At 41.4% G+C, this 25,457-nt stretch overlaps 1 protein-coding gene across 2 annotated transcripts in view; it reads left to right on the plus strand.

Moving 5' to 3' along the window:
• The first annotated feature begins 13,173 nt into the window (after positions 1–13,173).
• Positions 13,174–25,457, plus strand: part of LOC135503125 (calmodulin-beta-like) — an 82,875-nt gene continuing 70,591 nt past the window's right edge. Inside the window, exon 1 of one of the 2 annotated variants that reach the window (XM_064796499.1) lies at positions 13,174–13,352. Coding sequence is in view for 1 of the 2 variants with exons in the window: in XM_064796500.1 (XP_064652570.1) it covers positions 13,308–13,352 (45 nt within the window). In the remaining variant the exon portion in view is untranslated. The remainder of the gene's footprint in view (positions 13,353–25,457) is intronic. The other variant, XM_064796500.1, reaches the window with a different exon arrangement.

A 25,457-nucleotide genomic window follows, 5' to 3' on the forward strand; every position in this document is an offset into this window, starting at 1 on the left:
TATGTTTTTGTTTAAGGCAGCGGATTGAAAATGACAGGCGATTTCCCCTATCTGGATATGGGCTTTCTTTTCAAAGGTCATGTTACAGTGAGCTGTTGTGCAAGGCATTAGGAAGGTTGCGCAAGCCTTAGGGATCGCTCATGACGACGAAGTATTAAAAGTAAGCAGACGTTGTTTATCGACATTAAAAAACGATTTTCTGCAATAAGCTATAAAACAACGATAATTTACGATTGATGCATACATGAATCAGTACAGGACTTAAATGTACCTCGTACAAACCTTCGTACTTCGTCCTTCGTAGGGGTTGCTAAACCTGCCTATAGAGGGAATTGCCACTGAACGCGAAGCAATCAAAGGCTCGCAGTGATGTCATTTCCTGGCTGCTTTATTCTACATCAGAGGGAGTCAATCGGATATCCTTCAGTATGCCTGTATTAATCCATTCTGCATCAACCTACAAAGTGACAAATGTTACCATTCATATAGTTAACGGTTTTAATCTTTTACATAATGTCAATAAATTAAAAGGTTAATTTTTTTCTTCTTTTCGGTAACATTGTGTAAAGACTGAATGTCGGCTACGTTACCCGGATGAATTGAATTGATAGGTACTGACAGTGACTAATCTAGCTATCAAGTTGAAGGCAGTCATCATTGATCAGTCCACATGAATTGATCTGTGTACGACAGACTTGTCCGGGCCGATTCCTTCCCTTATAAACTTAAATATTTGAACTTGAATTTTAATTTCAGTTCTGTCAATACGCACTGAATATAAATTTCAACAATACCGTTGTGTAGACTGCGCAAATATGTAAATACTGTAGATACTGGAAGTTTCAGCGAAATTGCGTGCATAATAACAGTACCACGGAGTTTTAATTTTTCTACTTGTGCCACAAGAAGCAAGTTTGTATAGGGCTGAGATCACTATTAACTGTTCAGTGGTATCGTGGGACCAATACTGTCTTCTCCCACTTAAGCGAGCGCGGCTGAATCGTAAAATGACCAAGTCCAAATGAATAGGCCGATTTTACTAGAAAGAACAGCCACAACTGATAATTGACTCCCTTTTCCTGGGCAATGCCAATGCCCTCCACGTAAGTGGATAAATGACATAAACATTGACATGGGGTAGTCCTCTACTGAGTCAATGAATAGAATACAACTAGCGTCCTCATTTTATGCCTATAGTGTTGGTTGACCAGAAATTTCTAATCTGGGGTCTATGAATAAGTCAGCTTCATGGGTCTGCAGAATGTCCCAATAAAGAAGTCTTGCTGATAAGTAAATCTGTGATCTTCTTTAATTTATTCGTTATCAATTTACCAATCAATTTTATTATCCAAACGGGGTTTACACGTCATCATCAATAACATCATCATCCTCTTCTCCTTCCGAACACTCAATCCCCTCAACATACTGCTCAAGCTCATCATTTACCATCTCTACCCCCTCCCCGATTTCGTCATCGTCCCGTCCTCAGGAACTAGGCCATTGGCTCTCCAACCGTTCATAATCGTCTGTTGTGTGACCCTTTCCGAGCCGAGGCTAATCATCCTGACCACTTCCCGCCTGGTGATCCGCTCACAATGTCCTTGATCATCGGTGTGGCCGATTTTCCACACTTTCCAAATGGTCCTCAGGTGACACGTGACGCTCCTGTTTACGGTCAAGTCCAAGGGCTGCAGCAGCGAAGTACATCATCCTGGGATAAAAGTGTATGTCCCATTCTCTGCGGTGATTGCATCACGAAACTGTTGATTTCGATGCGCCGGATACCTGTCTAAAAGTAACAGGGACGTGGCTCCTGCTACAAATGGCACAGTCAGGGCCTGCAATCACTCGATTAGCGATTGGTATCGGGCCCAACCCTGTGGACTACCAGTTACCAGGAAAAGCTAACAACAAGTATGAACACTTACATTACTTTTCTGAAAGTCAGACACGCACAATGTTTTGGTTGCATCCATGACATACCTACAACAATTTTAGTCATAGAAGTTCTGATTTTCCTAAAAAATACTACCATTAACTAGAATGTCTGACCGTCAATGACAACACTGATGACGTCAGGTACATGTGCTGTACTACAACCACGGACTTGTATTCTATGCCAATACTCACTCGCACATTGTCTGGAGCATCCGCCTGAAGCTGCCGAATGACGTCACCAGCTGGTGCCAAGCCTCTGAAGTTGACCTCGGCTCGTCTTTTTCGTCCATCTGTCGTAACTACTAGAGTCACCGTGCATCCAAGTTTCGGGTTGCCTTGGAATGATCTAATGTCAACATTCTGAGACCCAGTCGCTTCCATTGTTGATCTTGGCACCATATCAAACAACACGAATGTCTCATTCATGTTCATGATGACATCTAAATCAGCGTCTCTGATGAGGTCGGCAAACTCTCCGCGGTAGTAGTCGGCAACCAAAGCCTGGGCGTTGTCAGGTAACCCCCTTGATCTTTGGTCTTCCTTCGATAGCTGATTTGTTTCCTGAAATGGAATTTTCATATTATCAAAATTTACCGAATACAATCCATTCCGTACGTTAAGGCCGATCCATGCAACAGAGGAATAAAGCTCACCTTTCCATAAAGTTGCTAAGCCAATGTGCAGATGCATGGAAAAGGTATCGCAGGGGTCTTTGTTCTCGTCTTACGGCCTTCGTTTCGTTCGGAAGCTCTGCCCACCATTGCAGAAATTCTCTTCCAGCTTGCCCTTTAATATCCTCCCCGGAAACAGGGAAACCAAGTATTTGGCGCTCAAGGAACCAGGTGTTCAAATTGTTTTCAATTTCTGGCCAGTATGCTGAAATAAGCTAACACGTTTAACATCTTAGGAAATATTGATTGGCGATGACCACAGGTATGAACGAAATGTTAGTCCCAGGAATAAAGGTCCCAGAAACAATAATACTGATATTGTTAAAGCCATGGTCAGGGTCATTCGCTTTGATGTATCATGCGACTTATTCTTCCGTCCATGACACAGAAGCGGACTTATTCCAGTCGGTATAGGCCAACAAAGAAGGAAATTCATTTAGCGAGGAATAGAATGCTTGAAGAAACACTACCTTGTGCATCAGTGCCGTGTTGCCGTTGTCTCCTCCGTCTTCTATGGTCTTGAGTTGATCTATCTCTGAGGGAAAACAAGTCATCCTGTATGCTTATCCAACGTCTAAATGTCTGCGGTTGAATAATGCGGTGGTGTCTGGCAAAGGATGTCGCAGTTTCAGCATGACGTAAACCTATAGCATGCTCCAATTTGTATGTCTCGATAAGGTCAATCTTCTGATTGAGACTGTAGCTTACGTGCTTACGTGCACCCGGTACAGCTTGGTTAGCATCATCTACATCACCATCATCATCATCATCAGTAGTGGTACCAGGGTCAGGGCTGTCAACATCATCTCCATGCTCCATTCCATACGTTAAGATCATCAGGGTGCCTGCTAGGCCTACCCACAAAATCCATCGGATTGCGTGCATCTTACCAGAAGAACGTGGTCAAAGCAATATGGCAGACAACAATTATGACATTTGACACGAAAGATTTATTGGATTTCCCCCACAAGAAAACGATTCGATAATCGATTAGATAAAATAAATTCATTTGAAAGACTCTGGATTGGTCAACCATTTACATGGGTTTGTAATAGATTTACGTAACTTCAATAATCATCACCCTGACTGCAGGGATTACTTGCCCTGGCCGCCACCAGGCGTTATTGAATTGACAACATTCACAAGACTGTCTTCCTATATCCATTGATCACAATAATTGGCTGTCATATTTAATGTTTGCAGCCCACCGGTAAAAAACTACAGACTACCATGTTTCTGGACTTCGTCATTTTCGAGCCATTTTCCTGGCGCTCGGTTAAGTGGGAGATGACAGTATATATGATAAAATGCTTAACAAGCCCGTCATGCCTAAATACTGCCTGGAATGTTAGTTGTTTGGTTTACAAACCTCATCATAGGCTTTTTTTATTTTGAATAACATCAACTATACTTCAGATCGATTTTGAAATAGGAACTCCTTTTCTAGATTTTACGGGTCGGAAAGATATTCTCTCACAGGCAGTTAACACGGCCGCGCATCGTGTCATATTCTGACATGTCTCACAAAAACTCTACCAGTTTAGAATCATTGGAACGTTTTAAAATGCACTTATGACATTGACAAGATATAGGACTACACATCTGCAAAGTTTGATGAAATTCCCCGCACTTTTTAAATCATGAAAATGTATGTATACAAAATGTACACGGACCCTACAGCAGATTTAATTGCGTACTAACCGGCCCTCCAATACCTTACATATGCAGTAGCCACTGTGCGAGGTTTAGTTTTCTTCTGAAGATTACAAAAAAGGGTAACACATTGGAGCAGTGCTTTAGGAGATATCAATAACTTTATCCGGTGTTGGGCTTTTGTCATAATTTACATGGGATGTCTTGTTAAGACGGCACCGCAGATGCTTTTACAAGGTATCCCTTCTAAATCACATTGGGGGACTTGACGCAGACGTAAAACAGTGTGGCGGGACTTTTACCGTGTTGACATACCTGTACACTTATATACTGCAGACACTGTACTGATGAGTGGCCGCACATGTCCAGCGGGCAGCGAAGATTCTTAATTCTGCATGGTCAGGTGGCAAACGGATAAGGCACTGGAGAACCAGTAATCAATTCCAATAGGAGGCAGATCTGTCCGAACCACCGTGATAATGATCTGACCAGAAATTAAAACACAGGCTTAAACGGACTCAATGATTTGCGAATGGTTGAACATGTTGAAGATAGATTATCCCTGTAGCACTTCAATCTTTTGATCAATCAATAGCGTACTCTGTTTATGAAAACATACTAACCACAGATTTTGGCTGGTCAACTGACATCAAGGCCCTTTCAAATAGGAACTGTCGCATTTTGAGTGTCCAGTATTTCGCCTCGACCATCCAACGATAACAATCTAAACTAGGCTTTCCCTAAGGCGGCCACTTATCACAAGGCCTACCGCATATATATAGATAAAGTTACTTGCCTTTGGCAATGGCAGAGAAAAACAGGTTCATAAAGGACCAGAAACAAACGTGAACGTGTAAGCATATAGGAACAGGCCCCCTGTAATCTTATATCCCTCAACCCAATGTCACGCAAAGATCACATGACATTGCGATCATTTGACCAACATACTATAAATAGCAGCCATATCCGGGTTCATGCATTGAACAATATGATATGGGAAGATGACGATCAATAGTCTTATAGATTATGCTATCACTGGGGGGGTCGGTGGCTTTCTTCCTAAGGACTTACTGGACTTTGCGCAGTATTTCGCCAAAAAAGTATTCTACGCAACGGTCCCCAAGTGACTTTTCTATTCATAATACACAGCCTGTCCATCCTAGATCGTGGTTACATGGGGAGTAATCGTTGTAAAATTAGGCCAAACGCAAAGACAGTATACCCGGGTACCACTATGTTTACGATGCGAACAAGCCGTGTAAGTCATTATCCAGCATTTTTTTCATTGAACATTTGCGGGTACAGCGTCACAGGGAGCAGCATTGAACGGTAAACAGTTCACACCATATTCAGACAACGGCTTGTAACCGCCATACAGGAAACGATTCGTATCAAAAACCGACGATCACAACTATTCGCTTGCTGAGAGTATACATTACGCGCATACATTACATTCAGACAGTGAGCTTCCAAGCTTTGAGAAATAACAGATCATGTGCAAATTTGGCATGTAATTTTGTTAATTTACGTGAGTACATTTTCAACCCCGAAAAGTGTGATGAAGTTATGCTTTTATTTAGTAAAAATCGGTAGGCATGTCCAACAAGACATGTGTTTCAGCTGCCTGGGTGGGTGTGGGTCATCACTCAAAAGTCGTTCTCTGCAATGCATGCAAGCACTGCGTGTGTGTTTGATTTGTGTATACAATGTACGTTACCCTCTCTACTTCAAATGAATGAACCTCATAAGGGTTTGATTAATTAATTGTTTGTCGTACCTTCTTCGATCGAGGTCCGAACAAATTTTCAGGCTAGAGTACCGGGGTAAAACATAATGGTCGCTCCCCCATTTCGCTCGTTTCGTTTCGTTGCGCAAAGTCCAGTAAGCCCTTCCTAAGACCCTCCGGATTTTCTTTTATTGGACTTGTTCACCTTTCGTCATCAGATCGCGATCACTTCCAAAGGTATGAGAACTGACTTCGACATCATGGTCACATCACCTTCTGTGCAAACCGCCAGACTAAGGAGTGATAAATATCCCTTGATTTACTGCTCTTCGTCGTCCATAGAATGAGACTTAAAACCGAGATTCATTGTACCTGGTGTATATGCCAGGGCAGGTTAAATATGCCATCAATTGAGACACATGAGTAGCTTGCGTGAACTCAACCTCTGGCCGAAGTCGGAGTCACTAGACCAATAAACCTAATTGGCGCCTAACCGCAGTGGCATGCGAAACGCTCAGCCTTGGAGGAGGATCCCTGGAGAAAATCACCTCATAGCGCTGTGCGAACGCTGAAGAAGAATGAGAAGAAGGAGCTCTTCCTCAGATTGCTCTACCCCCCCCCCCCCCCCCAAAGAAAAACCCTCACAACAACATGGAATAAATCGGGAAGCTGTGACTTGACAAGAGGAGTTTCAGGGTTGATGTCATTTCAGGGATGGGAGAGTTCTTTTTTCCGGAAAACAGCCTTCCATGTATTAAAATGGACATTTGCTATATTTTGAAGGCGCTCTAACTACTCTAGCATTTCAACTTCTATTGAGGCAGATTGACGGTGCCTGGTTCCACCCTTGATGTATAACCTTTTAAAGGGAGTTCTTGAATGATTTCTTCCCACCGGTATTGTTGTGTTAATTTGCCATCGTTGGTTTTCATGAAGGCAGCAGCTTCTTCTCAAGGGAAACTTAGTATGACCAGAGCATTCAGCCTACTTTTTTACATTTTTACCTCCCGAGTAAATGTGCCTTTTTGACTCATTCTCATTTCCTGTTGAAAAGTCCGGCATATCAGTTAGCTGGATTCGGCATAATGAAGTGAACAATAGACCCGCAATAGGGTTTCATTAAGAAACTCGCGTAACTTGATGGCTTATCAATTGCTTTGATACCGACTAAAGCGCGGGAAGAGCTTCGTATTGCTCGTACGAAATTCGTTCTACATTCTTCATCAGCGTTCGCCACTTCCCAACGTGCAGAATGACCTAATTCTAAGTCAACGGCAAAAGTGGCTGGTCCTTTTCTTCTTCTGTGTTGGTATGCTGCATGGCATGATCGAACGCCGCTTCCTCCCCGGAAAACGCCCGAGGTCCTTCCGTCAAGTCATTTACCATTCGCGCGATGGGGAGTGGTTTGCATTTCACTTGCAGCAATCAACATCGGTTTGCTGAAGCGTCGTCCATAAACACTTAGCCATTTGCCTCAGGGTTAGCGGTGTCAATAGGAAGTCGCAAATCGTACAACACCGAAGCAGCGGTGGTATTGCTAAAATGTGGAATCACCGATAAACTATAGCAACCCGTCCCTCCAACCAGTCGTGGCGCCACAAGAGGACTGAATAAAACTAGATTGTTTGCAGCGCTTTTCTAACCCAATTTTACTTGCTGACACATTTCAACAGATATATCAACATTACCTTGGTGGTTTGGATTGGAAAATACGTTTTTCAACGACGAAAATGCAGCGGCATTACGTTACTAGCCGGAATTAACATCGTGCGTTTGAGGCTCCTACAGCGAAAACGCATCGCAAAGGCCATTGGCATGCATAAAAAAGGTCGTCATGTTAATTGAGACTGTGACTGAGGAACACAGCTAATTCATTCTGATGAGCATCCCAACTACCATATCAGGTCGCAGGTGTTCTATGTTTTATTTTCTGTCAGTGAATGATGATGTTTCATTAATTGTATAAAAAATTTACGTAATTTCCTAAAATCATAAAATCTGATAGAATTAGTGTATGATCGCCTCATTACGTTGTGGTTTAAGGAATTGATACCGAGCTGGCGGTATTGGAGGTATTGGTTGTCTCACCAAAACCGCGAGGGTGGAGCGCAAATGTATCGATCAGTACCGAGGCGAAGCTCCACTCAATTTCTATTCCAAAACATCTCATATACCGAATAAAGTGGTTTTAAATGTTTTTTTGACTGCTTTAATATTTTGCACAACCCAAGCGGTTGTGGTTGCCTCACCATAACAGCTGAATTCAAAACGAGGCGTTGTTGGCGTATGGTGCATTTACACTGTGAACTGCATTTCATTATCAATCTAGATGTTTGAGAATTATTGATATTTCTATGTCGGCATTTTTTTGATTTGTAAGGAGCACGCGCTGTGTGTGCGTCTCATTACAGGAAACGTACTAAAATGCGAACGATGGTGTCGCCTTGGTCCTTCTGTTGATGTTGGCATTTGTGTGGGAGGACGTCGTCAACTAATTTTTGCATGAAATACTTTTGTGTGTTGTTGGTCTAATAAACAAATGCAACCTTTTCTTAAAAGATGCTGCCCTACGGTTACAGTTTTTCGATCTGAGTTCCCGGTGTAAAAGAAATGCAAGTCCCCCGGAATCTAAGTCCGGTCATTTTGTTAAAGTGAATAGAGTGGCCGAGTTCCTTTGTTGAAGATTATGTAGCTAACACTAACCAAACCATTACCACATTCGTTGACAATACACATCTATTGTATGGGGTCCTGCATTCCTAGGATGTCCATTCCTTTTACACCGGTAAGTGTCTTCAGTCAATCCTCCAGTCATTCTCGGTTGTTGCTTATCACGTAAAGTAAGAAAACTCTTTTAAAATAGAGTAACCAAGGCGCATGTATTTCAACACCTCTGCAAATTCCCCGAAGCAAAATGTCAAGCAACGAGCAAAGAAATGCTACACAGATCCACGTCACATAACAATGAATGTCTATGTTTATAATACTCTAGACTCACCAATCTAGGACCGATTATGCAAGCCAACAATTCAAGCTCCCTTAGATATTATGCGCATTGTCCTTGGATGCCATTCAACAATGATCAATTGGGATGGGCAATGGGTGGGCGACACCAATTTGTCCAATGCTTTTGCGACACATCAATTTCATAGTAAAGGTTCAGAATGGCGGGCCCATGAGCATTTTTCTTTGATAACAATGGGATTTCTTTTATTAAAAATTCGTTGCCAAAAAGCTAATAGACAGAGAAATGTCCTAGGATAGAATGCCTGGAAAACAATGGATTCTATTATGCGCTTCAATCTCTGAGCTATTGACGATCAGGGTCTCTATAGAACCATATTGCAGAATACAATAGGGCCGGACACTTTTTCCAGGGGGGGGCATTTGTTACTGTTACACCGGCTCATAAGCCGAATGTCGTTGGTTCAACTATAAATCAATGTGTTCAATGTATGTTATGAAGTAAAAATATAGACGCATGCCCACTTTCTATACCCAAAGGGATAGTAATCATGTAATGGCTATAACGAGGGGATTGACAAATGTTCCTTGTATTCTTTAAAGTATAAGAGGAACATTTGTCGTTGCCCCTCGTTATAGTCATTACCATACTTTCAATGCTACACCATTAGCATGATTACATAGTCTCTCGGGATGTCCCATCTGCGCGGCTATGCATTGTGATGCATTATCTGGTATTTTTACAACAGTCTATTTTACTAATTATTGTCTATCGGCCTTCTGTAACTGTTTATGCGTGTGCGTGCTAAATAGAACTTTTTCCACTGTGTTCATTTCATTATTACATCTCCAGCAACCAATTACGTATTTACAAATTCACTAGACCTTTAATGACGACCGTTTCAGCGCTTTCGCGACCCTTGGCATTTGCCTCGCAAAACGAATAAATTGCTCGGTTGAAGAAATTTATCATTGTCCAGGCTCGGGTCCATGTCGCCTGTCGTAGGCGGACAGATTGGCAGTCACATCGATTTTCTGACAGATTTGCATAAACCTAGATCAGCATCCTTGGCTGCGCGTCCAGGGCAAGGATAAACTACTTACTAGTGGGCAAATGGCTTCCGTGATATGTTGCTTGGTCCAAAAGCTTTAAGGATAGACCTGTATGTCAGAGGGCGTGGACAAGGTACTTGACCGTAGGTTAGAATAATTGCGCTGTTTATGAGAATGTCCAGAGCAGTATGCCTTATATAACTATGCTGCTCTCGGTGTGATGAGGATAAAGTGGTAATAGCGAGTTTCCGCATCGCTTACGATTACGATTACGATTACGATTTGTGTTTGACGTCATCGATTTTTGGTGCTACGCGATCCCCAGCGAAATCGTCGATGGTACTTTCGTCTCGTTCTTACGAGGATTCCGGCTGATCTTCGTAAGTCGAAAAACGATTACATGGATAAGCGAAAAGCCTATTTTCCACGCTACATATCAAATTCAAGGTGAAATATTCATTGAAGAATACTTTAGAACATATCTGTCAAACATAGGAACTGCATTTAATGTGATCAACGGCGATTTTGATCATGTTTTAGCGCCGAGAAAAGTGCACCCAGAGCATGAGAGCAGAGTATAGGGTCTATACTACAGTACACCAAGTCGTTGGTGTGAATGCGGAAACAAAATTTATGCCGGTTTTGAGAGTATTACGATTACGACTTTGAAATCGTAATCGTAATCGTAATCGTAAGCGATGCGGAAACTCCCTAATGTCTTCAGAACCCGATCAATCCCAGCAGTGAGGTCGAAAGCTTCCAAATGTTTGATACAATGCAGAGTGGTGTATTTAAGTGTGATGAATTGTGTTGAGCAAACAAATTGGTCTTATCGCCAAAGTGACACTGCTCGGTTTTCTTGACTGACCAAGACTGGTAATAAGATGGCATGGCAGACTACTTTGGTCATTAAACTATTTAGGGATTATATCACACTGTAGTCATGACAATACAATTACCCATCGAATTGAAGAGGCGTCACCCCGAGAGACGCGAAAACTCCCCAGGCTTGTTACAAAATAGTTACCACCGTCGGCTGCCTACACAGAATATCATTGAAATCTCTACTGTGCACTAATATATCAAGAGCTGATAGGTATGTAACCCCTAGGGAATACATAAACACTGGCATATTATTCATGCTTGGTAGAAGACAAAGCAGAGCTATTTTAATACTTTTTACAATTTTTGTTTTGTTTTGTGGCGGGGGGGGGGGGGGGGGGTCCACCTGTTATCTGTATATTACATTTGCTGCCATTGTTTAATGATGTAATACAAACATGATATCTACTTTCACCCGAGTCTCCGGAACGGTTTTACAAGAACAGTCATGTAAAGTTAACAGAATGACGGGCCATGCCTTTGGCTCTGAAACGGAAGTTGCTGTGGCAAGAAGACCAGTCCATTTCAAAATGCCGATTCCACATGTGCTCAGCATAAGTGCTTTCAAGAGCCCATGCTGACCTTGTCCTAAGTGGTACATGTCAATGCGTTAATGGCTCAAATGCGATTGCATACAGCCAACTGCTTTTAGACATTCTCCTCCATTTGGTATAGATTGAGAGGCGTTGTCGAGATGCACGCTTTAAGTGCTCTGCCGAGGAGTGCATTACTTGAACGCGTTATTTGAACGATCATTGGCGAATTTAGTAATTACGCCAATAGAACGCAGCATAATTACTGGAGAATAATTGCTTCTATTGAACGTTTTCTTCATTTACATTTTCAATTTTGATTGGTCGTTCTCGAATGGATATGCATTTTTTTTGCATTTAACTGGAAACGAATCGTGATATTGCTAATGAAAAAAAGATTTGGTTAGGATAATCAGTTGATGTTAATGATCCTTTGTCAATGTTAGAAAAGGGGGAGGGGCACGGGTAATGATCATGTTAACATTTTACTTTAGATTTGAAAAAAAATCAACCATCCAGCCACGCCAGTACAATGTCATACTAATTCTTCTAAATTAGTAAGGGTCTGGATATGATCCTCAAAGGCTGGTCAGGCTAAAAATTCATGAAACCATGACTATGAACACACTTGTCCAACTATTTCTCGGATTTTAGAGGGGTGTAAAGCACTTCTTATGCCCCTCAAATTTAGTGGAAATACAAAAATACGTCCGGGTAAATTAGATACTTTTGGCAAGTTCAAAATTCACGCCTGTGTTACGTATCCCTATCGATTTTACGTATGACATATTCACATCCTGCACAATGTTGATGGGTGAAATGAAAATGATTCTTTCTTGTTACTCCTGAATCAAATATCATTTACTTGGTAATTACTGTGAAAACACTATAAGTATGTACGATACGGATACGTAATACGGGCTTGAATTTTGAACTTTCCGAAAATCTCTAATTACCGAAATTTAGGACAATTTTTTTCATTAAACTGGTGTAGATGTTTTAAATGTTTATGTCCTAATATAGAACGTCCGGGGAACAAATGATTCTATTATGAGCTTTTAAACAGCCATGGCCTCTTAAACCATATTCCATAATCCGTCAGAATACGATACGCCGGAGGCTTTTTCCCCGGTGGACATTTTCTACGTCTATTCACCGGCCTGAAGGCGACGAACCAACTGCTCCTGTGCATAAGCCAAGAAGGTTGCTGCTAGCACATTGCGTGATCATTACCTACGCTCGGGGCCTGAAAGCAGGCAAGGAATCCGATTCCGCAGCACCATGCCGGCGAATTGAGAAAGCAGCTCAATAAGACTTACGCTATTCTATTGCTTTCACAAACAGTATCCATGAAAACGGCAAGTACTACACTCTCACTAGCTACACCACTGAGCTAAGACAGAGCATATAGGAAGGTAGAGAAGTACAAACCGTTGGTAGTGCACAGGAGAGCCACATGTAGCAATATCCAGCTTCCAAACTGGATACCCTAGTGGATAGTGGATAGCCAATTTTAAGTTTTACTTTAGAAATGCAGGTAGGTCGTGTCAATTCCAACGTCATAACACCGGCTGTGCGATCATGAGTTTCTATGCAAAAACCAACGGCTTTTGTGTTCGATTCTTGTTCGATTCTCCACTCGATATCGTTCTGTTATGGTGTAGGCTGGCGCTGTTTTCTATGGCAATGTGCTGCCGGTGAGCGGTTGAGAACAGATCAGAGTGTAGTCAGCGTTGCTAGTCAGCGCGACGTGCTGTGAGGTTGATCTTAGTTACCTTGTATTTGTGTCTTTACGTGTTCTCTTCATGTTGAGCCAGTAGGGCAGGAATAATATAGGATTTACCACCACCCGTTCTCTGATTCTAGGACACTGGTGAAGGATACCTCATGCATAAGACGAATTCTGTACGGTTTTCGACCAGTACGTCACAGGTCAGTGTCAAACATGATCCACGCTCTCAGTGTCATAACCCAGTCTACCGCTATCACCATCGCTAAGCACAAAGTGTATATCAATTCTAGGCTAGGTAGCTTACAATAGCAATACTTCATTCTGTTCGAGCCTAAATTCACTAAAATTGACCCCCAACATCTTCCAAGCGCGCCATTTTTACTGACGACTTCAATTCCTTGCATGCACCCCAAACCAAAGGTCAGATAAATCACGATAACATATGAAACGAACAAATACTACTTGCCTTTGATTCTATTTTTGAGTATTTTATGCTTGTTCAAAACTGACTTTCGTTCAGGTTAAAGCCGACGAAATTACCCATCAGACCTATTCTCTGAAACAAGACAATATTTAAAAAACATATATTTCAATACAAACACCACCCAGGTAATTTTGTTAACCCATGACCACTCTGCAACATTTGAACCGAAACCCCTTCCAGATCGATCCTTGGTCGTTGCTACTGTGACACGCATACATTGTCTTACACTACACTTCTCATGGATTGCGGAGTTTTTGAGAAACGTATCCATTATCTTTCGCCTACCCGGTCCGCTGTTGTAATTTTGTTGATGTCCTTGAAATGATACCCGTGACCGAAGCGCAACGAGTGCTAAGCTTCTGAATTCTCTTCACGGTGTCCAGCCTTCGTAAACGTCATAGCGATGTTGCTATTGTAAAGTCTTCTGTATGACATTCTTGTGGTAACGTGTATCGTGAAGTACGTCCTAGGTTTCGTCACCGTCATTTGTCTTCGCCAGTATATGTTACATTCGTCTCGTTATTGGATGTTTATATGAATGTTAAAAAAGTTATTGTCATGAAGAATCTATTTCTGCAACATTTGGTTCAAACCGCCACATTGCCACCACACTGCTGTTCCATCATTCATCAGCTGGTGTTTGGAGATCAATGGCTACTAATCGCAATATACGGTCGATTTTGTTTGCCATGGGCAGGCCGATGCGTTGTGTCTTTGTTGTAGGTGACGGGGAATTAAGCTGGAACTGCTACTCTCTTAGAACTACAGGTTTTGAGGTTCGAAAAAACATTTTTTTTCTGCCAACACAAATATGAACCCACTGGAGTTCTTTCTAGTGAAATGAACAATAGTGAGGTTTTTCACTGGGCCATAAAACCTTAAGGTGTTTTTGATATTCTTGAAAATCCTCTCGGTGGTGCATTATTTGAGTTGGCAGAAAAACAGTTGTTTTAAAAGCTTAAAAAATGTGAGTTTAGGCGGAATCGTTACATGCACATTTTGTAGTTTGAATTATTTCGTGTACAGAAGATACTCACGTAAACCAGTTCAAAGGCTCCTCCTCCATGACCATCAAGGACTTCTTGCCTTGAATCATGCCACTAAGGGGTACTCATTTCGTATTTACTCGAGGATCAGGAAAATAGACATGCAAGTATACAAATGCTATCTTGCAGTTGTCATGCATCCAAATTTGCTGAAGCCAGGTACTTATTTGTAATTGTCTACAGGACAGTAATGTTGAGATTTATATTGCGTAAGTCTTTAAGCAATAGGAACATTCAACCGGGCTTACACCATAGTTACATGTAATCAGACTTATGCTTATATCATGTTGACAAGACTATCCAGACCTGAGATGATTCAATTACAGAACTGTTCTCTTCTGAGGACAACTCTAATACTGATACTTCCCTACCAGATAGAAGCTAATTTATCGTTGAACTTTATCAATCGTACATGCCAAACGATTCCTTTGGTGTAATGTTCGCTAATATACACAGAGAAGGGATCTTCGGTATCCAGAGTGATGAAGAGCCGGCCAGAAATCACTTAGGGTATTCACTCAGCTGTTCACGCATGGGGTTATGGTCTTGACATCCGTAAATGGCCGCGGTAATGGCTATGTCTCCAGGCAACGACTTACCATCAGTCAACGAAAGGTACTTATACCACATGACTTGAAAGATTAGAGAAGACCGAGGGGACGTTTTAGTTTGAGAAGACTCATCGCACTCTGGCCTTGATGCAGCCTTTCTGCGCAGGACCAGACGTCTATACAAGTATTTGATGACATCGTCCTTGCTTGAATAGGCTGCCATTGCCCTCGGATTGCCATTTCATTATTACACAACTTAATTTAAGGCTAGGGTTCACCTAAGATACATCTATTGTGCACTGGCAACAAAAAGATCTACAACTCATTAATCACAAAAGTGCACCTATTTATTTCAATGTATGTTTTAGTTCCAATTTTTATCTTCCCATTCCGCAGAAAATCAATTTTGAATAGAGTTAATTAACTTTTAATTAGAGGTCATAATTAGAGTTTTGAACAATTCTGCAGACTTAACGATGGGACATATCCGTTGCAGAGCTGGACTCTCACATCGAGGCATGGTACGTGCAGGTGCGAACCGTTTTCCCTTTAAAACGGTACTTTCTACATGCTCATAACTACTCCGATACGTAATCCGGGAGGAACGCTTTCAAAGCCAAATAGACCTATCCTAGCCTGTCAAACCATGACATTTTCGTTGTTTCTAAAAAACCCATTCCCTTTAATTGGTATAAACAAATTGATGCCCTATAAATCCTCTATTTACAATTATCTGAATATTGCCTATTTCCGCCCAAATGTTTAAAAAAAGCGATCGTTAGCATCTGGAAGGCACAGATGGCTATATTGTACAAAAATAATTTTTTCAAATACATCCATCCCAAAAGAGAAAACTTGGAACAAAAAACTGAAAATATCGCGTGCCGACTGCCAGTTCAGCTTTCTTATTGTTATTCACTTCAGGCCACGTACCTGTAATAAAGTTTTAAGCCTTTTTCCATTTAAAACGGTACTTTCTACATGCTCATAACCTTTTCCGAGACGTTATCCGGGAGGAATGCTTTCAAAGCCAAATAGACCTATCCTAGCCTGTCAAACCATGACATTTTCGTTGTACGTTATGCATGATCATTTCAGGGTTTGGGGGTCTGAGGTTAGGGGGTGATTTTTGACGGCTTTTAACCCGCGAGTCAGCTTTTTCACCACGACGGGTTGAATGGAGCCTGAAAACCACATGAGTGAGCCAAGTGGACTGAAACTTCATCATTTTCTTCATTTTAAACACACCTTATTCTCAATTTTAGAAAAATTATGTCTTAAATGGAAAATACCATTCAACTCGAATGGTGAGACCACGCATTAATCTCAAACTGAACTATTTTCGTGGACAACCGCGTGCTGATTGGTTTAATACAGGTGCGTGACCTTCATTCCCGCCACTGCCTGTTCGGATATTCTGTGGTCGTGGCCAATTGCAAACTAGTTCAATGGTCCTATCTCGGACCGACCATAAAAGCCGAAAATTGCATTGAAATAAATTTTTGAAAAGAGTGTATCTGCGTGACGAAGGGAATAAATCTGCATATAAATGGTGTGAAGTAACCAAAGTGGATCGCCGGTTGTCAAAAGTGCTGGCTGCATGTGAACCCCAACCTTGAGGCCATCCAGTTACCCGAAAGTTTGTGACATGGCTAAATGATATCATGATATTAAAAGATTAAGTTGACATAGATGTGTTTTTTCCCATAAGCAATGTTTAATGTACAGTGACGTCACAACCTGGAAGCTTTATACTGGCATAGAGAATATCCTTGAACATAATGTCCGCTTTTAAGAATGGCCTGGATGTGGTTAAATCTATAAAATCGATCACTCACCCTCATCATTCCTGGGTACCTTCTATTCGGAACCGTGTACATATTGAGTTGGAACGTACAGTCTTGATGCACCCAAGTGGCCTAGATCTTGGATAATGTATGAGAAAGCACTGGGCATGTTTCGCAGCTCCATTTAAACGCGCGGAATCGCCATGACCCAAATGGAGAAGATTGAAAGGGTCCTGCCGGATTTCTGTCTGGAGGCTTCTGCAGGTCCGTGACCATAAATTACGATGACCAAATATTTATATAGAGATAGAGATTTTTCGGCGAAATGAAGAACTTCTATGGAGATTTTCGTTTTTTATTTTGCTGAAAAAAATCTACGCGGTGCATACTTATGTTGGCCGGAAAGTTTTTTAACCTTTAACATGTTTAAGACTTTATGTTTCGCCCTATGTAGCTTGATAGAGATTCAACACTGGGGTAGAAATGTTTCTTGAAATAGGTGTCCGGGGAACGTGACTCTACATGCGTGCAATATGAGGTTTTTGGTCACCTAAAATCGTTGAAGATTAGATCAGGACACGTTTCCATGGGGACACTGATTAGACTGTTTCATAATTTGCAACGTAATACTTATGGGCCGGCGACTGTCAGACATCACAGCGTTACGGCGGAAGATGACTGGGCTGGAAAACCACAATTCGATGCGGCCAAAATATCATCAAAATAGCTCAACCTTTGTGGACAGTAACTAGGGATAATACGTTAATTAATTAATCGATCAAACACGCGAGATGTTTGCGTATGATCGTTTCTTATCGAATAGCTGTGTTGTCAATAAAGACACAAAAATGGCACACCCTCTTAAACGAAAACCATCGAACGTCGCGGATTGAAGGACCATCGAAAGTCGCGGGATCAAGTCCCGTCATATACCAACCAAAGCAAAACACTGGGTTCTCCTATCCATGCATGACTAGATATCGCGATAAGAAAAGAATTAGTTAAAAAACCGCGTAATGTTCCTGATTCATCCTGGATATTGGCTTATTTTTGACGTCACTGCACCTATTTGCATAAACTGTGCCTCGAGTTTACAATGCACGCGGGTCTCGTCAATCTATTTTGAGAATTCAGCTGGTAGATTTGACTCGTTAGTTTGCATCATGTCAGCAAGGAAGCAATGTCAGCATGTGCGCGAACAAATCGGTCCCTGATGCCGACATCCAATATCAGTACATTTATTTACCAAAAATCATCCCCTTTTGGTATCTACCAGCAAAGTTATCACAAATTATGATATGTGTAGGCATGATTACGATCAGTCTCCGATAGTCACCATGACCTCACGACAAACGGCGAAATCGTCGTTGCAATGAAAATCTTCAAACAAAAGATAGATGGGGACATGTAAGCCTCGGAGGTTGAACGATTCCACCGGCCAAGGCCATCGCGAGCTCAGGGTCATTCCGTGACCAAGGTGGACAGTTCGTCATGGAAATGTCGCGGTTAGTTTTATCACGGACCTATAGTCTGTATAGTAACGGTTAGGTCAACGAGGTCGTATTGGCTTCCGAATCTCGCGCACTTATTTCGCCGCGGGACCCAAACGAGATTGTCTCGTCTGAAACAGAAACTACATCTTGTTTTATTATTAAAACGCCAGTGTTCGATTGATAGACAGATTTCCTGAGCATCTCCAAAAAGAACCCTGGTTTTAGGTTAACTCGTCATATACAATGTATGTAATCTTGTTAATTTACTGAAAATCATTACATTTTGTTTAAACATCTATTTATAAATGCTTTGTTGTATAACTAAGTCAATGCGTTTCAAATGATTAATCATGTTTTTTTTTGTTTTGGCTCAAAAAAAGATTTCTCACCTAAATGCTGCATTTTGATTTCCTTATACATTTTCGGGGAAATTGATTATCTAACTTGCACCCGAATAAACGTCTCGTCAATTGTATTCATCCCGTAATCAACTTTTACAGTAATCAATATTGTATGCTTTTTTATCACACTGCGTTTGCGGGTCTTCCACACAATTAACCCGATTGTCTCCTCTAATTTTGTCTTTGAATCTTGTCAATAAGTGTTAATTGACCAATCAACATATTCTATAATCGCGTGTTATTTTGTGTGGGTATATTCGCCAATCAAAACCACTTTGGCTTGTTTTGGCAATCGTCAACCTAATAATTAACTTGCGATGATATAACCAAAACAGATCAACACTCAACAATATTTTTCTGAGCAGAATTCAATATTTGATAAATATATATATTTGTTTATTTCAAAGCTCATTCCACAAAAAAGCACGTCAATTAGTTAGTTTGAGTCTTTTAGTTCTGAGAGGTGTAGGAGACTACACTTCTGCCAAGTGCCTCTTCCACAAATATTACATGAAGATTTGTGTTCCGGTGTAGACCTCTCTTTTTAAAACCCACTATACATTTTCAGTAGCGAACATGAGCTGCATATAGCACTTAAGGTAGCAGTTGTCGTAAGAAGAAAAAGTCGATTTGCGTTGATAAACTCCCCAAGGCCATGCCTTTGGCTTGTCAATTTCATTCAGTTTCATTCAATGCATTTGTTTTTTGAATTCGGCAAAAAATGATTGTTGCTTACTTCAGTATGAACTGCATACCAATAGTCATGATTATGTCGAATCGCACCGCTCCATCCAGGCCATGTGTCGAAAGTTGAGTCAGCCATTTCAATTATTGACTTGAGATTACGAAAAGCGGATAGGTCAGTTTAGTTTTAACTTCAAGCATATATCACTTTCGTCGACAATCTGAATTGATCGGTGTTGTCTGCGCGTGGTGTTCATGTGGCTGTACACCTCGGGTTAAATCAATAGGTCGATAGTATTGATTAGATACGATCAATCAATCATTCATAAACATAACACACGTGGAAAGGTCTGTTCATAGAGCCTGGGGCGCGCAGTGGATGTGACAATGAATGAATTGCCGAGATTGTGATTCGCAATTAAAACTATGCACCTCCGGCAACTTGGCTTTCGCGGAATCTGTCATCGAAGTTAACATTAAATCGATTATAACAACAGAGTATCTTGTGATGGAGGGTTAGCAACTAAGAAGTCGGTTTTGTGTGCGTATGCGTATCATGACCGGGTATTATGCCTGTATGCATCGGAACATTTGTATTCATTTTTTTAAATTCTGGAACCTAGATTCGGATTCATAGCGATTCGTCTAATTTTTTGCGGCTTATAAGGTTAGGTTGTCTAGGGATAGAGGTTAATTTGACACTTGGTGCTATCATTATTAACATATCAGCTGCATGCATATGAGCTATATTGGATATCTTGTCTGGACAATAACCAACGCGTCATATAAATATATTCTGCGTGTGGCTCTTGGGGTGGTTATAGCATTAGATTCCTTTTGAAAATCGTCCCCTTATCAGTTTGTGTATAGTGCTTGGACAATAATATGCACACTGCTAAACTTGACACATTCGGTCATGTGATCATCTTGGAGTAATCTTTCCAACATATCGAGAGAGCAATCTGTCAGGCCCCACGCCAAACTTTGCCTAGCCCTTTGTTATGCTGGCATCGCCGATATGAGAGTTGCCCGAAGAGTATGGAACATTCACACCAGAAATACTTTAGTTATTTAACTTCAACCAAACGGGACTTTCGTTCAGTAAATAACTTTTACCCTGGTCTAACAACTGACCAACATAATTGGTGTCTTAGACTAGATGTAAGTTGATATCATCGCAAACAGTTCGGGGTCATTTTAGACTAAGACATCGCTTATCAGCAGCTAGGGCCTGATGATTCATATGATAGCGAAACAGCCATCAGACCTACAGAAGTAACTGATTTATGGTTGTCCCAACTCCTCGTCAGTTGTGTGAATACATGTATATCATCCTTCTCGACCTTTCTGGTGATGTTTCGCCCTGAGCCAGACTGGAAATTGGTATCCAACATGGCCAGAGGAATATCGAACATTCTTCCTACCTCATGACGTGTAGAACCAGGCATAACTAACCGATTCGCCACATCCTCGATAAGCTCAAGGAATCGCATTGTTTGGCGAACCTTGTAAACAACCGCTGTCCTTGTTTATACTCCTGCACTGTTTTCCATAGTTTACCTGAAGAAAAGGTTCATCTGCCAACATATGAATGATCATATAGCTGAGGCTAATGACTAGTGTTGGTTACAGAAGCATTGCTAATGGTAAATTTGATACTTTCGTTCCTAAGGTTTTACCTGGACTTGCGATTTTCAATTCTCGTACTGTCCTCATTCCATACCGTGGTAATCACAAGAATAGAGATGCAGTGTGATTTTAACACAAACATCATAAGACCAGCCGATAAGAAGTCATGGTTGGTACGGTTTTGACCAACTAGCAAATGATATTAGCCATCAACGCGATAATGTTTCAAATGTTAGAAAAATCAAATTTTAGTCTGCCAGTTTTGCATACTGAATACGAAAGATAACACTGTAAAAGGCAATACACACGTCCTTAATTCAGACTTGGTGACATAGTTTTCGACATGGCCCATCGCAGACCTGTATTTATCATAAAAAATCGGCAAAAAATGATTGTGTTAATAAGCTTGAAGCATATTTTTTTCTCGGTGTATTCAGGTAAATCTGGTGTAATTGTTCATTATCTCCTACATGAGTGTATATTTGCAATAGGAGCTTGTGCATTGAGGAATACTGTCGGAATGGACTTGTCTTGTTTGTGGTTGTGGCGCTCCATGTTTACATGCCCACCTCTCCGCACCAGATGCAGAACCCAACATAAACTACTGCCGCAATTAAATGCACTTTCTCGGAAGGAATGCTCTCGCACCTGAAAGCTCGAGGCAAGAAGAGAACACTTTACTTATGCCATGAAGCCCAAAAGGTCACTTCCTGAATTATAATACTTGCCTAGTATTCTAAAGCACTCAAATTCGACCCTTCTTACGCGTCATTGATATTGTATGCGGTTTCTTTTTGAACACACAACTAACAGGCTCCTATCAAACAATATAGCTGTTCTTCATTCAATTCAACAATTTTGCAACCCATTTCAAGATATGTTATTCAGCTAAACATTGTACGTTTGTGCCATCTGAGGGTTAACCATGGGCGTCACCATCTAGACCGAAACTTGAAATCCTAAAGCAAATTTTAATAGAACTCCTTCAAAATGAAGGGAATGCTAATATCAGGGATGGGAGTATGTTACCAGGAAAACACACAATTGTCTTCCACCCTTGATTTGGCATTCACCTCGTCTGAAAGGAGTCCTAATTGCTTTACAATTTCCAAGTTCCATCCAAAATGGTGGTGCTCATGCTCGACCCCAAAGATATACAAATTTTGGTGGGAATTCTGTTGGTCACCCATCTAATTATGTAGCCATTATAAGCAATTTATTATTATTTGCAATATTCTCAATCGCATTGTTCGTTTTGTGTATTCGCATCGCACACCGAATTGCGCGGGAATACCATAGGGAAATGATACATTCTGACATCGCTGCATGCATGTCATATCCAACGTACATCATGCAATGCGAATGACCCAAGGGACCACAATCCTATACAATCACAAGCATAATTATATTAGGGGGTAAAAGCGTTTAAGGCAGAAAGCAGTGAGTGTGCAGCACTAGAATATTTAATCAGAGAAGAAATTTGTCATAGTAACGATACATTTGCAGCGGTCTTTCCTTAAATGATAACTAATACTACACGTATGCTCTCCGCCGTGAAAGTCTTTAAGAATGTTACCAACTTTCGTCAATATTCGGCATTCATCCAGCCAACACTAAGTATTATTTTCACAACTGACGACGCCACAGCGTCTGTGTAAACAAGGTTATTCGAAAGCTTTCTCCCAGCTGTTTGGTCCGTGGTGTGTCTATGGGGCTGCTTGGTATCGGGAAGTCACGGTTCCTCAATTATTTGAAGCCCACGAATAAATACGAGATGTCAATTTAAATGTGCTTCTGTTCATACGGAACTGAGATGAATCATTGGTTCCCGAAGTGTCTGTGCTGTTTTATTTGTGTCCTTGAGCAAGTCACCTAACCCTCCATTGCTTCTTTTGACCAAGGTGACTCGGCACCAGGCAGGAAGAAACGTTCAATGAATATGCAAGTGCCATCAATTTCGTCCCAATATGTCTTGACCCCACACTAGTGTAGTGTACCTGACAAACTTGGCCAACCAGAACACTTCTTAAAACGAATGTTTACATTATGTACTTGACATAATTGATTCACAGTTGCAATCTTCAGCAGCACAGATTTTCTTCAATTCTCGACCCATTCACACTTCAAATAGTAAATAAAGCAAGGCTGTAGGAAACATGTCTTTTATTTGTAGTGCCCACTAGCTATTTTCTTATAAATGTATTCACGCAATTTAGAATAGTCAGAAGGGCGAGGTTAATGTAACCTTTGGTACATGTATCTCCAAGATGCGATATATGAACCTAAGACGCAGGAGGACATTCAATGACGTCAGTACCGTCGCCCCAGCAGTTCCTGATCCTCGTTGCTTGGCCCTCGGGACTGAATAATCGCATTACACAGAATGATCATTGGATATATGGAGTAGCATCAATCTTTCCCAACTCATAAATTGTATCCTGACAGCGTCTCGATCGATGAGGTTCATCTTGCGTGTGTATTGTGCTAGATGCATCCAGTTGCAGTGAGGTACGCGGTGAAAATAAAATACCGTCTTATCTCTTATGCATACTCACACGAAATCATTTTAATCTTAATGAAGCACCCGGCTTTTTAGGCGGGAACAATCTTTGTTTAGCTCGGAGTGTTTTATTTAGACTTGATATTCCTGGGAGTGAATCGAGAAGACCAATCCAGCATTTCTTTTCCTTAGCTTGGAGGTCCAGTATCAGCAGTCGCCACGCTTTTTATTGCCGTGCAAAGTAGCAGACTCCTTATGAAATCCAATACTTGACTGACTTGCCAAACTCAGCTCGACGCCGAACTGCAGCGCCACTCGCGGACAAAGATAGAAGAACTCGACATTTTTTTCACCGGTTTTCTTGCTGCACATGCGTACCAGCGTCATCTTTTGTTGATTTCCGCTGGTACGGCGTCGAGCTGAGTTTGGCAAGTCAAGTATTCAATGTACTAAGTATACGCTTGTTCGGAAGTAAATTCCCACGTCCTTTTGGTTCGTTGTGCGAAAACTACATGTATTAGGCAGATTTTTTCAAGGTTTAGTTTTTCTTGAATCAAATTTTGGGACCCAACACAATTTCCAGGTTAGAGATTTGCAAATATATAAAGAATTTTTTTTTTGTTGCTTTTTTGTATATTTGAGCCCTTCTGACGATTTTGGGAGTTCTTGATGACAGGCGGGGACGGTACAGAGCGAAAACTGACATGTAAAATCAATGCGCTACGCCAGCCAATTCGCACGAAAATAATTGTACAATATACTTTGTAACCATGGTTACCGAAATGTGAAAAAAATCTCTTGAGAAAATAAACATCATAACCCACCGACTTCTTTCCCTGGCGGTCCTCCTCAATGATCTTCATGTCACTCTCGAGTTACAGTCGCATGCCGTTCCTCGGTCGTCTCCTTTTTCTCTTCCCCTGTGGGTTCCAGGTCAGAGCTTGACGGGTGATGCTGGACGGTGGTTCTAAACTCTAGAGCTCCCAAATTTTCCAGAGACAAAAGGCAGTTGAAAGTGCTCCAAGACAGTCCTTGATAAGCTTAAGCACCATTTTGATCTATATATTGCACTTCGAAGCGGCACTTATTTTTTTTAACGAGGAGCGCGATTTACAGCAAGAATAATTGTGTTTCCTCAACAGTGATGCGATATCGAAATCTCAGATATCTGGCCGGACGAGGAAAAATAAGTTAGTCAGATGGCCCTGGAGTCCTGGTCTTTTACGGTAAAGGTCAGTGGAAAAAAACCCAACGCACTGGGGAGAATAGTATATGTCTTGTCACAAGTGATGATCGAGCAGTAGCTTTGAAATACATCATAACATTACATTATGAAATTTGTGTGGGGCGCCTTTCCACCGAACAAATCGTGCTCAAGGCGCTGCCCCCTCTTGATAAGCCTCGCAGCCCTGTTTTGCACCCGCTGAAGAGGCGCAAGTGTCTTGGCCGGCAGCCCAAAAAGCAAGGCATTGTTGGAATCAAGTCTGGAGGTCACATCATTCCGACAGACCCATCCTATCGATCCCGAATCATAAGGTTAGTGGTTGGGGCGTCCAACTCGTGAACGGATGGTCGAACTAAGGTCAGACGCCTGTTAGTTCCTCACTACCAAAGCGGCCGATTGATTGGCACCATTTACTTAAAAAATACAATTAAATAAACATAACTTGAGTTAAATAAAGGACACAAGCTGCCGTCTCGCCAGGCACCCAATATCCAACTGACGCTTT

Source organism: Lineus longissimus, chromosome 19, assembly GCF_910592395.1.
Source record: "Lineus longissimus chromosome 19, tnLinLong1.2, whole genome shotgun sequence".
Lineage (NCBI taxonomy): Eukaryota > Metazoa > Nemertea > Pilidiophora > Heteronemertea > Lineidae > Lineus > Lineus longissimus.